Consider the following 22,534-nt stretch of genomic DNA (forward strand, 5'->3'; position numbering starts at 1 on the left):
CCCCCATCTCTGTCTCCTCCCAACCAGCTCCTCTTCCACAGCGTCTGAGGCCAGGAGGAGCACCCTCTGGGGGAGGTGGGTGGGGCCTCACTCCAGTTTGGCCAGAGCTTGCTAAGAAGGGACAGGCCACTGAGTTGGGGTTTGCACCTGACCAGACACCTCCCTGCTTGCCTCTTTCTAACACAGACCTCCTCATCACCCAGAGGTCTCAGCTTCTGAGGTGGTCATGCCCGAAACACAGCGTGCTGGGGGTCCCCAGGGAGCTGTGGAGCTCAAACTAGACCTCAGGTCACCTCTGCAAAGTGCCGAGAAGCTGCAGGACAAGGACTCCAGCTTCTTGGAGGGAAGCGCTTCCGAGTTGCCGGTCTTGGAGAAGACAAAGGGTATAACGTGAGTGCTCTTCCCCACTGTCCCCTCATCTGCCCATCCAGCCTGGAAGCTTGCATTGGCAAAAGCCCTGGGGTCACGGTGGGTGGGTAGGTAGGTGTCTGACCCCCAACCCTTTGCACAGATGGGAATACCAAGGTTGCAAAAGGGGCAGTTCTAGGCTGAGTCAGGCTGAGAGCTTAAAGGAACAGGAGTGGAAAGTGTCAGAAAACCCTTAGCATATAGTGAACTAGCTTCCAAAACATGCAGGTGGGGAAACTGAGGCCCAGTCATCCCAGGCCTTTCACTGGGGTCATTGGCAGGATGGGGGCTGGAATCCACTGCTGGCCCTAAAGTCAGTTTTGCTCCTGGCCCATTTTGATAACACTGGGGAGGTGGGCAGAATCCCCAGCTTCTTGGAGGAGGAGATAAGACCTGCCTCCTCCCTGAAGTGGCGCTGGCCTCTCCTTCCATGAGACGTGCCACGGTGACATCAAAACCACAGGGTACGGAAGAGTCCAGTTTCTCCCTGACGTCTGTTTCGGGGGGTGGGGAGGGTAGGAGAGGATCACTCACGAGGCTTGCAAACCATGACAAGGAAGGATCTACTGAAAGTTTAGGCAGGGAAGCCAGCTGCCAGGCTCCAGCTCCCCTGGCCTCCACCACTGGAACAGAGAGGCAAGTTCCCCGAGGAGAAACGGGTGGGGCGGCATGGAGACAGGTTTGACACCACCGGTGTGCGAGAAAGGACAACTGCGTTCAAGGTGTGACTCTGCTTCTTCCCTTCTCCGAGCCTCAGTTTTCCCAGGTGCAAAAACAGAGATAAAACAGTGGCATGTGAATTTGAGGAGGCAGCCTTGGAAGTTAAATCCAAAGGAATGGGGTGGGGGTGGGGGTTGAAGAAGAAGAGAAAAGCTACTATGAAGGGCAGGCAAAGCCCCTTTCCACGGCCATCTTGCAGAGCAATCGAGGGGTGGACAAGGCAACCTTCACATCTATCTCACAGAAAGGGTCTGAGGGTTTTGTTGCCCCGGGGCCAGTTCCGAAGGTTGCTAAGAATGCATGACAAGGCCTAGAGGGTGAATTCTCTAGGCCTTGGGCCAGCCACTGCCGAGTTGGGGTATTTCTCAACCAGAGGCCTTGAGGGAGCCAATTGGCTCTTGCTTCTTGAACTGATGCATAGTTTGGTGGCAATCTAGGCTACTTAAGAATCAAAGAAACAAGCAACTAGAGGGCCCCTCCGGCCTGGAGGGAAGTAGTAAAACAGGTCTGGTAAGCATGGTTCCTATGGGATCAGCTGACTTGAGTTCCAGTCCCCACTTAGCTGCCTCCCAGCTGAGTGACAGAACCTCTCTGTGCCCGGTTTCTCCTCTGTGAGATGACAATGTGCTCCTCCCGGGACGGCTGTACGGGTGAATTGCACACAAAGCCACCAAGTGTCATGTTCCAGAAGTGGTAGCTGCTGTGAATAGCATGCTAGCCCAAGGTCACCGAAGGAGTTAGGGCCAAAACCCAGGCTTCCCGCCTCCCAGCTCAGTGCTCTGCACAACTCACCCCGCTGTGTTTCCAAGCCAGCTGAGTGGCCCAAAGTTAAATTTTGATTTCCTAAGTCCACAGTGACCCACTGACTTTTTCCTACTTGCAAGACAAGCACATCATTGGAGGGCCACAGGGCACTGCGCTCGCTGGGTCAGCAGTATTAACACCCACGGGGAGAGGGGAAGGCATGCAGAGACTCAGTCTCCTTCTCCCCCAATTGTTCTCCTTAACCCTTGAATTAACGGGGAGAGCCTCAGGAAGCTAGAGAAGTGAGGGTTTAACAAAGTGTTTGGAGCAGTTATTTCAAACTCCTCCAAATATTGACGGAGATTCAGCAGTGTGGGTACATTGCCCAGAATGGCACAGCTAGTTAGGTAGTAAGTAGCCTTGGGTTTTAATCCCTGATGTGTCCTAGCTCAGAGGCTGGGCTCCTTCCAGAATACTTCTGCTACTCCTTAGGAGAAGCCTCCTCTCCAGAAGGCTCTCCTTGGGGAATTCCCAAGGCTTTTGAAATTGAAGGTGTAAATTCATTACTCACCTCGGTTTAATCTGGTCCGGGTGCAGAGAGGTAAAAAACAGGTTGTTTTGTAATTTGTCAACAGAGAGCATACCTCCCTAGAATCTTATCTCTGGAGCTGTAGACCTTGTCCTCTGGTCAGCTCTCTGTCTTAAAGAAAAGGTCGGAGTGGTTTTGTGTGTGTTGGGGTGGGAGGAGTCGTGCCCTGCCTCAGCCTGATGTCCTGGCCTGAGGTGGGGGGGTGGGGAATCATTCTGCAGCTCAATCCTCAAGTGACCCTGTCCTAACAGACTGCAGGGGGGACCCAAGTCATCTGACCTATTTATTCAGGAGTCACAATGACTTCCTTGCTGCCTGCCTGTTTCTCTCTTCTCTGCATTCAATTCAATCCTGTCTCTGCTACTAGTTTGATGACCTTGGGCTGTTCTCGTACCACTGTGTGAGTCTCAGTTTCCTTGGTTATGAAATGGGGTGTCCTTTACTTATCTGTCTGGGCCTGTTTCCAGGAAACAGTCCAGTGGAAGTGGGGTGAAGAACTCTGAAGCAGTCCTGAGTTCAAATCCTGGCTCCCCAGTATATCCTTGGACAAGTCATTTTTAAAAACCTCTATCCTCAGTTTCCTCATCGACTTCCTTGCTTTGACAAGAGGGTTAAATGAGATAATACATGTAAAGAAGTAAACATAATGTCTGTTACGTAGTAAGCATTACAATGATATAGTGAGTGTCCGGTGCTACAACCAGGATAGTTCTGGACAGACCCTGCAGGAGACTCAGAGGTGCCCGGCAAGGCCACGGGGACTGCGAGGTGGCCTGGAGCCCAACGATCCCCCTGAACGCCGGCATTGGCGTGCCGGGAGGGAATGTTTGTTGGATCTCCTCCCCTCCACACACCCAGGTCCTCGTGTGTTTTTCCTCCCCTTTAGAGCCTTCCAGGCCCTGATTCACCTGGTAAAATGCAACATGGGCACAGGCATCCTGGGACTTCCCCTGGCTGTGAAGAACGCAGGCCTCCTGGTAAGGAGGGCGGGGCCAGTACAACTGGGCTGTGGCCGGGAGTAGGCTGGAGAGGCTCGCAGGGCTGTCCAACCTATTGGCGTCTCTGGGCCACACTGGAAGAAGAAGAGTTGTCTTGGGCCACACGTTAAATATACAAACACTAATGGAAACTGATGAGCAAAAAAAAAGTTTTATGTAAATTTACATTCTGTGTTGGGCTTCATTCATAGCCATCCTGGGCCACACGCAGCCCGTGGGCCGTGGTTTGGACACCCCTGCAAGGGGTTGTAGCGGCTTGCAACGAGCAGTCCTTCCGGTCCAGACTTGGAGTCTAGACATTGAGTCTGAGCTGGAGTTCCAGCTCTGCCACAGACTTCAAGTGGCCTTTGCAAGTCATTTGTCCACTCTGGGCCTCAGTTTCCTCCTTTGCAGAATGCAGGGGTTGGACCGTGACTTTGCAGTTGTGTTCCATGGAGCACTACCTCCCAGGGACGCCTCAGAGGCCACTAAACATCAGAATTCTGGTCCCTTACTCCCACCACATCACCCCATTGTCATGGCTTTATGTACTTTTCCGGAGTACTCCTTGACATTGTATTTGAAAGAATAGCTGTCGCTGCTAAAAAGGCCTTGCAAACCAGTTTGCTAGGAAGTTCTTGGAGTCCTGAATATCTGCACTACCAAATGCCTCCCCGCAGCGTTCTTCACAAACTCATTCTCCTTTCTCTGCCCCTCCCTTGCCCACCCCCGCTCCAGACAGGCCCGCTGAGTTTGCTGGCAATGGGCTTCGTCGCCTGCCACTGCATGCACATCCTGGTCAGGTGTGCCCAGCACTTCTGCCACAGGTAAGGGCAGCAGCGTCCTTGTGTCAAATCCTTTGGTGCTTGGTTCTCAGGGGCATCCCAGAAACACCCTACACATAACAAGAGTTGATTTCTTCATTTCCTCCAACAAGGCCAAGAAAAATACAAAAGCGTTCGGGGCAGGGACACAAGGGGAGGCTCCGCCACATGACTCAGCGGGTGCCCTCAGTCAGGCCCCGGTGCCTAACTCCCTGGCTCACCTGCGAACTGCACATAAACAATCCCCACCTAACCCTGCCTCCTGGATCAAGAGGATCCAGTGGGATCATGGGTATGAAAACTACAGTACCCGTGCAAAGTGTCTATTATATAGTAACTAACCCACCTGACAAGTAAGGAAAACAATCCACCAAGGAAGTGCCTCCAGGTGTCAAAGTCTGAACCAGAACTTTGGTCGCTGCCCCAGTGTCCTTTCCACTGCAGCTGGGTCCTGCCTTGCTGTGTGTCTCCTGACTTACATTTGCTTCTTAGTAACTGTGTGTGCACTTTCTCCTGCAGGCTTAACAAGCCCTTTATGGACTATGGGGATACAGTGATGCACGGACTAGAGGCCAGCCCCAGCACCTGGCTCCAGAACCATGCGCATTGGGGAAGGTAACTTGTTCTTGCTTTGCCAGAAGTGGGATAAGATACAGGAGGAGGAAGCGCAGCCACCAGGTATGCCTTCTTCCCTGGAAAGTGGGCTCATTTAGCACAGAACGTTGGACTTTCCACACGGAAAGGGGTACATTGGCATCCTTCCCGGTCCAGCTCCTCCTTATAATTCTACAAAACAGGGTGTTCATTTCTTCATTTTGCAGCTTTTATGATACTCACTTTTTTATTAAACCACATTTATCCAGCTCACACTGGTGTGGCTCAGTGGACTGGGCACTGTCCCACAAACCAAAGGGTCACCAGTTCAGTTCCCCATCAGGGCACGTGCCTGGGCTGCAGGCCAGGTCCTCGGTTGGGAGCATGTGAGAGGCCACCGATCAATCGATGTTTCTCTTGCACATCAATGTTTCTCTCCTTCTCTTTGTCCCTCCCTTTCCCTCTCTCTAAAAATAAATAAATAAATAAAATCTTTAAAAAAAATAAAAGCACTTACCCAGTTGCTACTATGTCCCAGGCCCTGGATATACTGTGAGGAACAAGGCAAACGAGGCTTTGCCTTCGCAGAATTCATAGTCCAGTGGGAAAGACAGACAGTTTAAGACACAGTTACTTAAAACCACTGGGATAAGGACAAGGAAGGAAGGAAGTAGCTGCTACCAAGCAGATAAGGAGATGTGGGTGGGCTTGGGGGGGCTTCCTCGGAAGGAAGGGGTCCTTGAGGGTGAGGAACGACCTAGGGGAGAGTGGGCAGGAGCCTGGAGGGCCTTCCAGGAGGAAGGAAGAGCAAGGCTGGAAGGTCCTGAAGCAGAAAGGAGTGCGTGGCCATTTCAAGGTCCAGAAAGACCAGGTAGCTTGAGCTTAGAGAGTCAGGGAGATTGAGCAACGAAAGGATGCAGGGGCCGATCTAGCTGTCCTCTTCAGACCCTCTCAAAGGTTTTGTTCTTTTCTTAAAAGCAACCAGGAAGCCATCGGTTTTAAGAAAGGGAAGTAATTAAAGGTTTAATCAGGGAAGTAATCATTTGCATTGTTTAAACAACTGTCTGGCTTCTGTAAGGAGAAGAGATTGCACAGGAGCAAGAGATTAGTCAGACCGGTGAGGAGGCTGTTGATGATGTCCAGGCAGCTGGCCGTGGTGGCTGGGTCTAAGCTACTGATCGTGGGGAGAGAGATAAGTGAATTTGGTCATGATTCGGGTTCCGGGGTTGTGGGGAAAGGAAAAGGTCAAGGTTGGCTTAGATTTCTGTTTTGGACAAGTTGTGTTTGAGGTGCCTGGGAGATAGTCAGGTGGGGTTATCAAGTGGGTAGTTGTATGTATAAATGTGAAACTATCTTCATGCAGGAGATGCAGAACTGAAGTCATCAGCCATGAAGCCAGGGGGCAGAGGAAGTCTCTTACTTAGGGAGTGAGTTTATAATGAGAAGAAAAAACGGAGAAGAGCTAATACATTAATGACCCTTTGGTGGGCTGGTGTCTTCCTCCTGCGGCACCCCCCTTTGAGCTTTCAGGGAGGACACAGAACAAGTCAACCCCCTCTGTCCTCAGGTACCTGGGACTAAATCCACTCTTTTGTCTTTGATTTCACCCCACCCCATATGCCTCCTCTTTTCTGAGCACTGTCTATCAGGGGTGTCAAACTCATTTTCACCAGGGGCCACATCAGCTTTGCAGTTGCCTTCCAAGGGCTGAATGTAATTTTAGGACTATATAAATATAACTGCTCCTTCACTAGGGGCAAGGAGCTCAGGACTGCTGCTGGGTAGAAACAAGGTGGTGGGCCAGACAAAACAAGGTGGAGGGCCAGATTCGGCCCATAGGCCTTGTGTTTGCCACCAGTGGTAGGCTGTCAAAGTGTCCCCTGAATTATGATATCCCAGACTGCAGTACCTGAGGTGTGCTCTGCTCATCTAATGTAGTCTACTCAACATCACGGGTCTGGCACCTCCTTGGCCCAAAGCCCATTCACGTACTGCATTAACAAAGTCAGCCAATGAGCAGACTAGGAAGGCTATGGGATGACAACCAGAATTTTCCTAATCGTGTCACCCAAGAGGAGGTTTTTGCTCGTTGCAACCCCTCAAATCCTTTTACTCATTGTTGGGCATATAAAGTAGCTTTTCGGCTCTTGCTCTTTGTAGGAACCTTACTCCACTAATCATCTCCTCTCCTATAATTTGAACTTCTTTTTTGAACTACGCGCTTTTCTTCTTGACACTTAAATGTATTCATGTATCTCCATCTTAAAAATAATAAAATAAATTAATGAAGCTTCCTGGGCTGTACACCATTCCCTAGCCATCACCCTACGTCATATTCGACATCAGGTTATTCGACAGATAGATGTCTACTGAATATCTACAATGCACCAGGAAGTGCTTCAGGCAGTGGGTCTGAAATGATGAACAAAATGAGCACTACCAAGACCAGAGCTCACAATGTAGCTTCCAGAAAAGCTACCCTCGGACTTCACTTCTGAACATCCCGTTCATATCTCTTCCATGAGTCACCTGGCTTTTTTGTTCTTATGTGTCTACAGCTCTTTCCGCTAAAGCCCTAAAAGACCTCCTTGTTGCACCTTCTTTGCCCTGAAGAACCTCTAAGCAGCATGGGGTCCAATGGACTATTCTCGTCTTCAATCATTCTCTCTCCTTTTGTCTGTTAAACTCTTTTTCACCCTAGTTTCCCACCCACCTCTCTGGTCATTCCTTTGCATTTGTTGCAGCCTTCTCTGTTTCTGTCCTTCCTTTCAATATCGGTGTTCTCCAGGGGTTGGAATGCTGCCTTCCCTTTTTCTCATGCTGCCTTCCCTTTTTCTCATGCTGCACACTCTTCTCTGCTGATCTGCCTTCTCCAGGCTTTATCCATTACTGACAAATCCACAGTTCCAGACCTCGATATGTAGTTGTCTCCCGAACGTCTCCTATAGGAGCCTCAGGCTAAACAATTCAGGAACTGAATGTGTAATTCCTTCCCTCTCCCCCTAAAACCTGCTCTTCCTTCTAAGTATCCCAATTCGTTTTGTTGTCCAAGCTACAAACCTGCCAATCTCCTTAGATCATTGCCTTTCTCTTTACCCTGGGTTCTGTAAGTCCTAGCTTCCTAACAGCTCTTCAAATGCTTTAATCCTCTCATCTTAATGGTCGCATCTTTGTGCAGGCTGCTGCCATCTTCCGCCTCCGTTACCGTAAGGGTCTCCTACTCAAGATCTTCCCATCCTTGGTTTTGCGCCCTCTGTGTGTTCTCCACATGGCAGCTGGCGAACTCTGCCTGATCCCTCTGCTGAAATGCTCTCTCTTCACTTTTCTCTCCATTTCCTCCTCCGTCTCTTTCTTCTTTGATCTCTCTCTTTCTTCCCTTTCCCTAGAGACTGTCACTTAGGTACTGGTTTTTCTAAGAAGACTATCTGCTGTATACTTCGGGTAAAAATGCCCTTTTTACCATGGCCTTCACTGCCATATTGTTTTTGTTCCATCTTTCCCACCAGTCTATAAACCACTAGAGGAAGGGACCATGTGTTATTTGTCTGTGTATCTTCAATGCCCAGGTAGAAAACAATTTTAAGTGTTAATAATAGCTAATGAAAGCATTGTGGCTACTGCCCTACGTCAATTAGTTTCAGTTACAAGAAATGCATCAGAGCCAGGTTGGGGAGAGGTTCCTGATCATGAAGAATCTTACCACTTGCTGAGCTGAGAATGTGAGGGTGGTTGAGAAACATATTCATAAAAGAACTATTGTTACCTCACTTCGTATTACTGCCCCATTGTTGACTGTGGTGGCACGAGTGAGGGTGCTGGTAGAGGGGATAGGAGTGGACATGACAAGCCAACTCTTTTTTTATAACAAGTGTTCTTTGTCTCTCTCCTTTCTTCCAGGCATATGGTGACCTTCTTCCTTGTATTCACCCAGATGGGCTTCTGCTGTGTGTACATTGTGTTTCTGGCTGATAATTTAAAACAGGTAGAGTCTTCTAGAGAAGGTGGGAGGGAAATGGACTTGGAGTGTCCTCTAGCTGTTCAACTAAAGGCTTCTTCTTTACGGGGTCCTGGTGTCCTCATCAATATAAAACAGAAAGTTAAACTAGTTGCTATCAAAAAACCCAGACTTTCCCCAGTTCACTTAGCCACAGATTCCTTTAAGTGGTTACTTTTTCCACAATAACCTTTGCCCAGTGGCTTGGACTTGTCCTCAGGGTTGGTCTCTAAAATTAGACTGCAAGGAATCTTGGATTTTGCAATCTTGCTTTGTAGTTTAATTATCCTAAAGTCTTCTGAAACTGATAAGGGTCTTTTGGGCTAATACCTGACCTTCTTTGGGCCATCTACATGTACCTTTAGTTGTTTCACCTTCCTGGTTTCACAGCCGTTGGCTCCAGGAAGTTCTCTCCATCTAACCCAGAAGTTGCCATGTAGCAGTTGGAACAAACGAATATGAGGAATAACAGAGGACACCTTCAATCAGTCAGTAAGCTTAAAAAAGAGAACTGTTCCTTGGAGGGTCTTTTTCTATTCATGGTATTACCAGAAATTGAGAAATGTAAGAAAAAATTAGAAAGCAGGAAAAAATAGTAAGCATTCAGAGGTAGTTTCTATTATGTGTCAGGCACAGTACTGAGCATTTTGTATGCTTTCCCCCATTTAGTTTTCTCCATGACCTTATCAGAGTAGGTATGACAAGAAAACCACTGCTATAAACTCTTTAATGTATCTAAGGCCACAGAGTCGCAGTTAAAAAATGTAGGCCTTTAGACAGAGCTCAAGTTCTTTAACATTATGCTATATTGCTCCTCAAAAGAAAGCAAGATTGGTCTTAATGCAACCACTTGTGGTTATTGTTTTAACATAGTATTGACTGGTTAGCATTTTGCAATTTCCTTACAGGTTTCAATGTAATTTTAATAGTTTACTAATATTTCATCACACAGATTGACCATGACTTCATCTTCTATTGTTGGATATTTTCTTTGTTTCCCTTTATTTTTCTACTAGAATCTGCCCAAGCCTTAGTCTACCCCTTTCTTTCCTTAGTATGTATTCCTTAAAGTAAAATTGCTGGGTCAAAGAGTTTGGTTGTTCTGAAGGCTTTTAAAACACGTTGCCAGATTGCTGCTCAGAAATCAATCTGACATCAGCAGAACTTTATTTATCATCTGTCCAGAGACAAGGCAGGCATTGTCTTGAGGAGTTTGCAGACTCAGTGGAATGCGTTCTAAAACATAAAAAGTTAAATATGAAGATGATAATGTGGTGCCAAGTCAGGACACCACTACCAACACCCTGAGGTTGGGTGCTTTGTTGTAAACTAAGGGGTAGAAACGTGTGAGCAAGGAGAGGCTCCCTCGGGACGTGCCCCTGAGCGGGGTGCTGAAGAGCGGTGGTGGCAGCCAAGGAGGGAGGAGGGAGGAGTGAACACCTGTGGGCGGGATGCAGGGGACGAGCTCCAGAGCAGACATACAGCTGGTTGTAGAGGAGCCTTCAAGGTTGAATGGCGCTCATTTATGAAGGGCCTTGAATGCCTGGCTAAAGTTTCAAGTATCTTTTCTACTGCAGTGGGGAATCAGAAAAAAAAAGACAATCATTTATTTAACTATTCACGATACGTTGTTAAATGAAAAGGACATTTCAAAAGAAGAGGATGCTATGATTGTAGTCTGATAAATTAAAAGGGATGCATATCATACATGTTATTGTGATATTGTATAGGAAATGGATAAATGCATATATATTCCACAGCATTACTGTGGCTATCTGTGGGTACTAATCTAGAAGACCCTTGCTTTACATTTTATTCTTGCCTAACTTAATTGTTGTGCAGTGGATTGCTTGCACAATTAGACAGTTCCCATCAAGTTATGCTGATTCTTACTGAGGGTGGTACCATCCCTCCCCTGTCCTGACTTTGCCAGTGGGTATTTATATTGTGCATAGGACGGTGTTTCTTGTTTGTTGCAATGGTGGGGGGTGCTAATAGATTTTATTGGGTGGGGTCCAGGGATGGTAAGTGTCCTGCAGTGAATGGTCCAATCCTCTCAAGAAAGAGTTCTGTCACTCAAAATGCCAGTATTGGTTTATTTAAGACAGTTAAGTGGTGGGTGGAGGTTGTTTGTTTGTTTGTTTGTTTAAGCAAAAGAAAGAGATTCTGGGGAACCTGAGTAGAAAATAAGTTTAGTAGAAGAACATTGACTAACTTCCAAATAACAGAGAAGGCTAAAAGAAGGGGTAGGGGAGTCTCAGAAAAGAACAGGAACCAGGGCAGTCTCGGGGATGTAGACAGGACTGATGTCTCCTCAGGGATCCCTTGTCAAAATTAAGTTGTATGCTCTCTTATTCTGTCCCTGTGTTGTTTTGCTAGTTGTTTAGATCCAGATTGCAGGAGGAGATTGTGAATGCCCCAGTTGAACCAAAGGCCAGTCCTGTAGTTCTGCCACATGTCTGTGACTTACAGTCCTCCAAGGTTGTATCTGGGTGAGAGAATTCACTGATAATAAATCAAAACCAGGAGGAATGGATGCTGGGTTGCCAAAAGCTACCAAATAGCTGCTATAAATCCAGTTATTTTTTAAAATGATTTCTACTAGCTCTGGCTGGTGTGGCTCAGTCAGTTGGGTGCTGTCCTGCACACCCCAAGGTCACCGATTGGAGTGTGTGCAAGAGACAACTGATCGATATCTCTCTCCCTCTCTTTCTCCCTCCTTTCTCCTCTCTCCAGAATCAATAAAAGAAAAAGAATTTGATACATGTATTTGTGCTGCCTCTTTTGAGGAGGTATGGTACAGAAGATTTATAATAAGAGGTCTTAAATTCACCCTAATTCAAGTGAGATACTCTAGCCCTTTGGGGGAGGGAGTCTGATTGTGCACCAGGACTGAGCTAATCATGTGGCCAGAAGATTTACTGATTCTTCCACTTGTTTTTCTCATCCTTCCCCCAGGTGGTGGAAGCCATGAATGGCACCACCATCAGCTGCCACAATAACGAGACAGTGATTCCAATGCCCACCATGGACTCTCGACTCTACATGCTCGCCTTCCTGCCCTTCCTGATGCTGCTGGTCCTCATTCGGAACCTCAGGATTATGTCCATCCTCTCCATGTTGGCCAACATCAGCATGCTGGTCAGCTTGATCATCATCAGCCAGTACATCGCCCAGGTTCGTGCATACCACAGACCTAACTCCTGCCGGGGGCGGAGGCTTTTATCAATAACAGACTCATACCTGGCGCCAGCACTTTGGGTAGGGAACGTTCACCTCATTCTTCAGCCTAGTACGCGTCTCACCATGACATTCCTTCCATAAAGATGTCCCTGTGAAATCTGATCCTTCTGGATGTCTCTTCTTTCATGCTGCTTCTCCTATACTGGTTTGATGTCAAATTCTGGCTTTAAAAAAATGTTTTGCAAGGAAAACATCTTAATTGGTGACCTACAGATCATTCTTGGAATAGCTGGATAAGCAGCAAAAGGCAGATGAAAAGCAACCTCTTCCTATCGAATTTCATCTGTATAGTCTTACATACTCTAGCTACAATTCTAGGCATTCAAAATCACCCTTAGGGCACTCAGGAGGAAAAAAAACACTCATACTTTATCACAGAGATATAAAGCCTTGAAATACCAAAAGCCAATCTATCATGATATAAATTATGTCTTTGAAGTTGAGTTATGAATATTAATTTTCCCTCAATTTCCTACTTTTCTATCCTTTCTAATTTTTATTTTGTAGAATGGACAAGGCTACATAGAAATTTAAACCCCCAAAGCCCTTTGTTATACCTAATACCTTTCAGGTATTTTTCTCTTTCAGGAGTCACAAGGGGAAAAAAAGTTATATTGTCCATGGAATTTAGTAATATTAACAAAATAGTCAAATATTTTAGGACAACTATAGGTGAGTGTTATATTCCTTAAAGCAATATTGATAAATGCCACAAAATTGATTTTATAGTGAAATAACTTTCCTGATTCATACTGGGACAATTCCAGAGGTTGCCCAATTAGGGGAATGGTCCTGTGACGATTTTCACGTTTTGGGTCACAGGGTACAGAGCATACTTCTTTCATGCACCTTCTCCCTCTTCATTGTGTAGCTCGTTGACGAAGAGGAGGAGACTTTCCTATTTAACCAATTCCTGTGGGCTCCCTGGAATCTCACTGTAACTACAGTCAGCAATTTCCATGCCCCTGTGACCACTGTACCTTCAAAGTGCTCCTGGGCACTTTAGGTCGGTGCTAACCTCTGGCAGGCAAGCCTTTCTTTTGCTGGAATCTGATGAGCCAGGCTCCCTGTGTGTGTGAGATTCTGCTTCTTTAGTAGTTTGACAGTGCCTTGATTCCCCGCCCCCCCGCCACCCCCGGCTGTTTGCTCTGGAGCAGTGTTCAAATCAACTTGTTATTACCTACTTCCTTTTGACGTTTTCTAAATTTCTTGACATTTCATTTAAAAAAAAATCAGGTCTACTTTCAGAATACTCTCTTGAAGGAGCCCAAACATACTCTGAGGGTTAATGTCTTACCCCATGTCTCTTTTCTATAGGATATTCCGGACCCCAGCCAGCTACCACTGACAACAAGTTGGGAGACCTACTCTCTCTTCTTTGGAACAGCTATTTTTTCATTTGAAAGCATTGGCTTGGTAAGGCGTGATTCGGGGTAGCAGGTCCCTGGCGCTGTGGGTGGCCTTCTGAGCAGGAGGTGGGAGCTCTGGTTTTCCACGCACATGAGAGACCGAGAGACTGGAACCCCTGGCCTCACTAGAGTCAGTTGTCATCAGCAGGAGAAAAGTGGGTTACGACAGAGCAGCATTCGGGACACAGAGTTCTAATCCTGTTCCAGTACATCTATTAAACCTTTATCTTCATAGCCACCCATGTTTCCTAATCTTTTAGAATCAAGACAAAGGGAGATGTATAATTTAAATGACAGGACTTGATGAAACATAAACAAGTTTTAAACAGGAAAATACTGTATACTTACAGTGGATTATTATATAGTCTGTACTCCCCTCCTTGAGGAAGGAGAATGCTGTGTATATAACATTTTAAGTTTACTTCTCATTTACATACAGTACGATTCATTTTTGGGGGGGTGAAGGGGCATTGTAGATTTCTATAAGTTTTGAGAAACTTGGAGTCATTGATGCACAACAATCAGGACCCAGAATAATTCCCTCACCACAAAAATCTCCCCCAGTTTGCCTGCTTTGTAGTCAACTTCCCCCGCCACCATTAACCCTGGCAACCACCTTCCATTCGCTGTGTGTAGTGTCTTATCTTTCCCAGAACAGACAGGGAATCATACAGTGTGTAACCTTTTGAGACTGGCTTCTTCCCCCTAGATGCATTTAAGATCATCCATATTGTTGCCTGCATCTGTCACCCATCGCTTTCCATCTCTTGAGCATGCACTGTACAGCGATACTGCAATTTGTTTACCAGGTCATCTGCAGAAGCAAATTAAGGTTGTTTCCAGGTTTTGATGGTTATGAATGATGCCACTATAAGCATTTGCACGCAGGTTTTTGTGTGAACGTAAGTTTTTGTTTCTCTAGGAGCAGGTCCGCTAGGTCACAGACAGAATATAATTGAGTCTTGGCTTTTAAGCCAATTGGACCATCTTTGTCTTTTAAATTGATGCGGTTAGACTATTTGTGGTTCACATAATTATTATGGTTAGTACATCTGTGTTTTATTTGTTTTCTTTTTTACCCTTCCTCTTGCCTTTCCTTTTTCATCTTCTTTTGGATTATTTGAATACTTCTTTTTTTTTAAGATTATTTATTTATTTATGTTTACAGAGGGGAAGGGAAGGAGAAAGAGCGGGAGAGAAACATCCATGTGTGGTTGTCTCTTGCATGTCCCCCATGGGGACCTGGCCTGCAACCCAGGCATGTGCCCTGACTGGGAATCGACCTGGTAACTCTTTGGTTTGCAGACCGGCACTCAACCACTGAGCCATACCAGCCAGGGCTATTTTAATACTTCTTAGTAGTCCACTTTTGTTTGCCTATTGCATTTTTGCCTAGTATATCTCTTTTCTCTAATACCTACAGTGGTTGCTCTGGGGATTCTAATATACATAAATAATTTTGCATGGTTTACTTAGAATTAATATTTTATCATTTCTGGTAAACTGTATGTAAAAATCTTATAGTCATATAGGTCCTTTTACTTTCCTCCCTCTATGTTGTATTGCCCATCGGTATTATATCTAAGTACATGAAAACACCATGAGCCCTGGCTGGTGTGGCTCAGTGGACTGAGCATGGGCCTGCATACCAGGGGGTCACCGGTTCAATTCCCAGTTCGGGCACAAGCCTGGGCTGCAGGCTGGGTTCCCAGCAGGGGGCGCATGGGAGGCAGCCGCATTGACGTTTCTCTTCCTCTCTTTCTCCTTCCCTTTCCCTCTGTCTAAAAATAAATAAATAAAATCTTTTTTAAAAACTACCATCAGACAATCATACATATTCCTTACTTATAGCAAACTTACAAGGAGAAAAATAGTCTCTTATATCTACCCAGATAATTATGGTTTTTGCTGCTTTTTATCTTTTTTTTATTTTAATTGTTGTCCAAGTACAGTTTTCTGTCTTTTACTCCCATCCCATCCCCCACTCCCCAGTGCTCTTTATTCTTGAATTCACAAGTTTCCTTCTTGTACATTTTCCACCAGCATGAAGACCCTTCATTAGCATTTCTTTTATTTTTAAAAAATTGTATTGAATTTATACCTCATATAAGTGTAATCATACAGTATCTGTCCTTTTGTGTCTGGCTTATTCTGTTTAGTATAATGTCCTCGAGATTCATACATGTTGTGGCATGTGTCAGAATCATCTTCTTCTTTACGGCCAAATAATGTTCCATTGTGTATATGTACCACATTCTGTTTATCCATCCATCCATCACCAGACACTTGGACGGCTTCTGCCTTTGGCTGTTGTGAATCGTGGTGCCGTGGACATGGGGCAGTTCCAGGTCCTGCTGCAATTCTCCTGGCATATACCCAGAAGTGGTGTGCCTTTCTTCATATTCACGTCCCTGTTTCTCCTCCCGTCTTCTCACACTGTGCTATTTCCGTAGGTTCTGCCCCTGGAGAACAAGATGAAAGACACCCGCCGTTTCCCAGCTATCCTGTCCTTGGGAATGTCCATCATCACTGCTCTGTACATTGTCATCAGTGTTCTGGGCTACTTGCGGTTTCAAAACGACATCAAGGCCAGCATAACCCTTAACCTGCCCAACTGCTGGTAACTTTACGGGCCCTCAGGCGGTGGGGACTTGGGCTGGGTAGGAATGTTCAGGTCACTTGCTCCTCCTTCCACAGATGGCAGACTGAGGTCTGGAGGGCCTCCCAGGGGGAGCCCTGGGCTCTGGGTCCCCTGTTCAGGGAGCTCCTTCTCCCACCACGGGCTCTTGTGCTGGGCAAGGCCTTGCTGGCACGGTATGAAGGAGGATGTGATTTGGGGAGAAAGGGAAGAAATGAGCCTAAGGAGAGAAGGGAAGGGTCTGAGGAGCTCAAGAGGCAGAGAGAGGAGTTGGTGGGTGGCAACACTTTCAATTATGTTTGCAAAGGCTGTGCTGCCAAGTCTTGCTTGCCACGGCCAGTGGTCCATGTGCTGCATCAGAGTAGCTAGGATGAAAAAGCAGTAAAGCAGAACCCATCTGGGAAGGCCGCTGTAAAAATGTTCTGTTCAAATGCACTCAGTTCACGCAACAGTTAGCTGCGCCAGACTTCAACACCGAGGCATATTATTAATTACAAGATGCCTGCGTTTTTAAGGGTGACTTGGAGGCTTAATTTGCCTTAAATGGGGTACCTTTCCTAAGCTGATGAATGTCACTCATCAAGCATTTACTGCATGCCCATTATACACAGATGCCAGTCTAGACACATGGGGGTATGGAGTGTGCTGATGTGAGTAGACTATGAACTTGAGCTTCACTCACTGTCTTGCCTGACTCATAATCCACTGGGAATGTGGGAGAGATAGATAGTATATATAAGCAATTATAACACAGAATAGAAAAAGAAGCCCTCCAGAGGAACAAAGAGGCCTCAGGAACTTTCTTTTTTTTTATTTTTATTTTATTTTATTTTATTTTTAAGAGAGAGGAATGGAGGAGAAAGAGAGGGAAGGAGACATTGACATGAAAGAGAAACATTGATTGCCTTCTGCCTTCTGCAAGAGCCCCAGTGGGGCAGTGCACAAAGCCTGCAACCCAGGCATGTGCCCTGACTGGGAATCGAACCTGCAACCCTTCGGTTTACAGAACAGTGCCTAATCCACTGAGCCTCAGCAGCAAGGAAAGGCCTTGGGGACTTTGGAGGAAAGAAACTACATTGGAATAAGGCAACAGAGAATGCTGTTGTCTAATAAGACAACGCTGCCCAGACAAGGCCAACTCTGACGCTTCTGGGTCCTGGTTCCAGTTGCACTGCCTCCCGACTTGAGGCCGTGGATGGTTTCCTTCCCCTCTCTGACCCTCAGTTTCCTCATCTATAAAGCAGAATTGGCAAGAAGATTGAGTTGGGCATGTCTAAAAGCATCTGGCATGTAGTACCTGCTCAAAAGATGGGATTCAAGAAATGAGTGGGGTTTGGACAGATGAAAATGGAATAAGTGGTATTCCAGGCATCGGGACTAGTGAGAGCAAAAAACACAGAAATGTGGACGTCAGCCTTTTAAGGAATGACCTAAACACAGGCTCAGACATACACATAAATGCACAGGTTTATCAAACATGGGAGATGAACATATCATGTTTGTGAATTAAAGAAAAAATGTCATATCTACCTAGGTCAAAAAAGGCTTTGATAAAACTCAACACCCTCCATCACACACTCTCTCTGCCTCCAGTCTGCAGCCTGCAAGGAACCCGCCCTCTTTCTACCCCCCAGCCCTCACACAGCCCTATCTGTAGACTGCCTCCTCCCCCAAGCATCTGGGCCTCTGCAGTTCTGGCAACCTACTAGAAACATTTGTCATGTGCCAAGAGCTTTGGGGGATCCAGAGAATTCTTAAGGACAGAGATCACAGGGACCAGAGTCTTTTAGACCCAGGGTTTTGGTCTTCATGACTTATCACTTGTCTCTCCCTGGGCAAGGTACCCAGACTGAGCCCCCCATCCTAATATTGGAAATGGAGCATCGAGTGATAGTGGTTTGTGAGGTGTTACCCATACCTATGCTCAAGAAGACCCTCTCACCTGTTGCCTTTCAAATCCGTGACGCTCAGTCTATTTCCACTGCGTGCTCTGCTGGGACCCCTTCTTGGCTCTTAGAAGTCCAGAGGGACTGTCCTAAGGTCAGAGGTTAACATGCGAGGAGGCTGGATGCCAGAGGCCAGTGGTCAGAGGAAGCATCGCTGTTTTGTCTTACAGGCTGTACCAGTCGGTCAAGCTCCTCTACATCACTGGCATCCTGTGCAGCTACGCCCTGCAGTTCTATGTCCCCGCAGAAATCGTCATCCCCTTGGCCGTCTCCCGGGTGTCCAAACGCTGGGCACTGCTCCTGGACCTGTCCGTCCGCTTCACCATGGTCTCCCTGACGTGTGAGTAGAGGGCAGAGAGAAGTGTTGCTCTTTGTCTGAGAGCTATCGGAAATCAGCCAGATGATAAAGGAGAGTCATACTAACCAGCGTTGATTGAGCACTAACTGTTTCAGGGACCGGAAAAGGCTTTGCAAGTAGTAATTCATTTAATCTCAGGGGCAACCCAATTCTCACAACTACCTAGACAGATCTACTGCTGTACATACAGCCTGAGGAAGGGACGCAGCTTATCAAACAACAATCATATCAGGACTGATATTTATTAAACACCTACTGTGTGCCAGCCACGCTGCTATGCTTTTTTTAGTCCACACTTCGTAGACTTTCATTCGGTCTTGCAGGAACCCTTATGAGGTAGGACTATAATAAACCCTACTTTACAAATGAGAATGCTGGCGCAGGGAGTGATGAGTATTTGGCCAAGATGTGCCAGAGGTGGGATGTGAACCCAAGTCACCAAAGCCCAGAGCCAGCACCCTCCGCCCCCCGGAGAGAGGTTGCAAATGAGCCAGTGAGTCTCATCTGGCAGCAGAGCTGTGTTGTTTGACCCTCGCACTGTATAAATGTACCAATCTGGGTCAGCATTAAAAATGTGGGAGATTCACATACAAATCCATGTTTCTAACATTTTGTGGGATGGGGGTCAATGATTTGGCAACTCTAGGGTCACATTCCCCATTGGCAGAAATCAGCTGGACTTGCCCCCAGGACGGGCCCTGCTCACTGGCTGGCTTCAGCCGGCCCCACTCACCCCCTTGCAGCCCTCCCCCCGCTCCAGGCCCCAAGAACCCGGGTGCCCCATTTCCGAGAGTACCTCAGCGGGGACAAGGGGAGTGACAGAGATTCCCGCACTGAGTGTGACAGGGCCCAGCTATCCCTAAAGCTCCTTTTAATTGTGCTTCTAAGAGTCTCCCTCTTGCTCCTTGCTGTACTAGACCAGGCCATATAGTTCACTGGACACCGATTTTCCCCCTTTGAAGCAATCTCTTCCCAATCGGCCCCGGGAGGCAGGGACACTACCATTTAGAACCTTACAGACTCCAGACAGAGGAAGGACCTTGTCCCAGATATGAAGCTAAGAATTTCTGAAGCCTAAAACCAGGACTTTAGCACGCATTGCCCCAATCAGTACATAACAGTAAATAACTTTCCTGGGTGCTTTACATTGATTAACTTGTTTAAAACTTTAATGTTGTTTGAAATGTGGTCCATAATACCTAAAAGCATAGATACTGTTAATCCCTGTTTTGTAGGTGAGGAAATAAGATGAGAAGGGGGCAGGGGCTTGCCCACGGCCACACGAGAAGCCAGAATCCCGCCTCCAGACCCACTTCCATTGTCACGTTAGCGATTAAAGTGTTAGCTCAGCGACGGCAGGCTGTGTTCTCCGTTTTCGCCTGTTTTATACATCGATTCATGCTAAATAGTCGGCACACTTCCCACACTGTTATTTAGTGTAGCCGAATCATTGAAAATGCAGGGATTCACAATGTACCTTAGTGGCATAAGCATTATTTTAAACTAAAAACATTTGAACAAACAGCAGCCACAGGGGGGAAAAGAAGAATTCATTTTATCCAAACTTCCTTTGCTGAATTAAGCAGGACCCTCCTGAAAGTAGACGCTCCCTCTCTGGGAGGTTTTCAGCCAGGACGGAGACTGACTGTCATGACACACCGAGAAATTACTTGAAAAAACTTCATCTGAGACCGTCATGCCTTCCACTTGTCTTGCGGAGAAGCTCTGCCCTCTCCCCTTCACCCTAGAAAATGGGGGTGGGAACCCCTGTCTCTGGCTCTTCCAGGAGCCAATTCACCTGAAGGCTCCCTAGCCCTGAATAAGCTTTGTCTTTTCTCCTCTTAACCTGTCTATTGTCAGTTAAGTTTGCAGGACCCCATCACGGAACCTAAGTGGGCTTTTTCCTCCCAAGGATATGAATCCATATATTTGAAAAACGATTGGAAGGAGATGCAGCAAATTTTTCGTGTGTAACCTTGAGTGAATGCGAAAGAGGGCATTATGGGAGTTTCAACTTTTTCTTTATGTGACTGACTGTATGAGAAACAACTGGCTTCTGTTTTAAGAAAAAGATTTTAAAAACAAACTTTAAGAGCTTAGCTAAGCCCAGATGATCTGCCTCTCCCGTATCCTCTCCCGCAGGCGTCTTGGCCATCCTCATCCCCCGCCTGGACCTGGTCCTCGCCCTGATGGGCTCCGTGAGCAGCAGCGCCCTGGCGCTCATCATCCCGCCCCTCCTGGAGATCACCACCTACTACTCGGAGGGCATGAGCCCCCTCGCCATCGCCAAGGACATCCTGATCAGCATCCTGGGCTTCGTGGGCTTTGTGGTGGGGACCTACCAGGCCCTGGACGAGCTGATCCAGCCGGGACACCCTGCCACCTTTTCCAACTCTACCACTTTTATTTAGTGAGAATGGCACAGCTCCTCACCCACCAGCACCTGATTTTTAACGATATGGAACTCTTTTATACATGCATTATCTTTATTTTGCAAGGACTCACCAACTACGAGGTCTAAGATGGTAATTTAAATTTTTTTTTATTCCTTTTCTTTCCATCTCTAGCTTTCTGCTACGTTGAGAGCTCTCCCATGGTAGACTCTCAATTCCATCCAACTTTCTGGCAATTCACAGTGATTTTTACACCTTGAGTGGAGCTATGCAAGAAGTCGCCACTGGGGGCACCCAAGTGGCAGCAACTGGCAGAAGGAGGTGTGGCCCGCTAAGGCTGACCTGGGTTTGATAGACAAAGGGTTTCAGCAAAGTGAGGACAGCTCCAGCATTGAGATGGAGAGGGCCAAGAGGGCCATTGTGAGCCACAACTTGCAGACAGAAGAGCCATCATATTTGTCAAGGGCAATACACTTTCTAAACCACTGGGTAAAGCTTTGGCCCAATTCAAAGATCCCAGCAATAGATCGGAGGCATGGAAATAGCTGTGCCAATGGCGGGGGGAAGGGGTGGACAATGACACCATTGGACATTATTTTCCTGTTAAGTCTTGCACCATCTTGATTACCTACTGTGGGCCAAGCATAGTTCTAGGCTCTTGTAGTAGATTACAAAACTGGCCACAAATTCCTCTCGACAATGTGGCTTTTCAGCTCCTCCCATCAAGAGGGGAAATCTACTCTTGGCATCGGGTCTTAGACTTTGATGTGCTTTGGCCAAGGGGATGTTAGTAAAGGTGATGCAAACAGAGGTTTGTCGATGGCTTGTGCATCAGGGCTTTCACCCCTTGCTGTGCTGTGGAGCCAAGACCGCCAGGTGACAAAGCCTGCTGCAGGATGGGAGGCCGTGTGAAGCAGAAACCAACTATTCCAGTTGAGCCCTGCCCCCCCAAGCCTGTCAGCCTGCCAACTTCCGGACACATAAGTGAAGCCATTCTTAGACTACATGCAGCCCCAGTGAAGCCGACCCAGACCATACGAATTGACCAGATGATCCACAGAATTGCGAGAAAATAATAAATGTTTGTGATTTGAAGCCATAAGGTATGGGAGTTTTTATGCAGCAGAAGTTAACTGATACATCACTTTAATGGACATACATCAGTGAGTGAAAAAGGAATCCTGGCCCTCAAAAAGCTGGTCCACTGTCCTCTGGGAGAGAATGGCAGGTAAGCAACTCAGCACAGGTCCTTATAAGGGCAGGGGACACTCACTGCTCTGGAGTCCTAGCAATGACATTCCACAGGTGTTGCCATTGAGAACTGGGTCTCCCAGCAGGGAATTCAGTCCTGCTGCCTCGACATTTCCAGTGCCCTCTCTCATGACCTTGGCCAGATGCCAGGCAGCTCAGTCAGCACCACCTCAGCCCTCCTGGTGGTATTTGCTCCTTCCCTCGTAAAATTACTAAAATTGGGACAACGACCCTGAATAACCAAGTAAATAGATAGTATGCAGATCTGCAGTCCAAGGGGAAGGAGATTCTCATCATACTCTCTGTGGTTTACGAGAATGATCCCCGCTTCTTTTAGCCTCAGTTTTAAAGGAACATTTGAAAAAGGCCCTTTCTGCTTATTTTCAACCACAAACCTCCCTATCAGCCTAGGGAAAATTCGGGGGTGCGGTGGGGGAATATGTGCC

The 22,534-nt window shown here is 46.9% G+C and overlaps 1 protein-coding gene across 2 annotated transcripts; it reads left to right on the top strand.

Annotated features, from left to right (window-relative positions):
• Positions 1–116: 116 nt before the first annotated feature.
• LOC123813231 (proton-coupled amino acid transporter 2-like) lies at positions 117–21,929 on the top strand. Of its 2 annotated transcripts, XR_006784692.1 has the most exons (11): positions 117–390; positions 3,348–3,438; positions 4,177–4,265; positions 4,782–4,877; positions 8,754–8,838; positions 11,809–12,027; positions 13,411–13,509; positions 15,956–16,122; positions 18,257–18,426; positions 20,587–20,969; positions 21,673–21,929. XR_006784692.1 is itself a non-coding variant. In XM_045830226.1 (10 exons), the coding sequence occupies exons 1-10, from the start codon at positions 227–229 to the stop codon at positions 20,853–20,855; spliced, it is 1,449 nt and encodes a 482-aa protein (XP_045686182.1). In that variant the 5' UTR covers positions 117–226; the 3' UTR covers positions 20,856–21,929. The 2 variants fall into 2 exon arrangements, 1 of the variants encoding a protein (XP_045686182.1); XM_045830226.1 differs by having other exon boundaries at positions 20,587–21,929.
• Positions 21,930–22,534: the final 605 nt, after the last annotated feature.

The sequence above is a fragment of the Phyllostomus hastatus genome, unplaced genomic scaffold (assembly GCF_019186645.2).
Source record: "Phyllostomus hastatus isolate PE091 unplaced genomic scaffold, TTU_PhHast_1.1 phas_contig_150, whole genome shotgun sequence".
Lineage (NCBI taxonomy): Eukaryota > Metazoa > Chordata > Mammalia > Chiroptera > Phyllostomidae > Phyllostomus > Phyllostomus hastatus.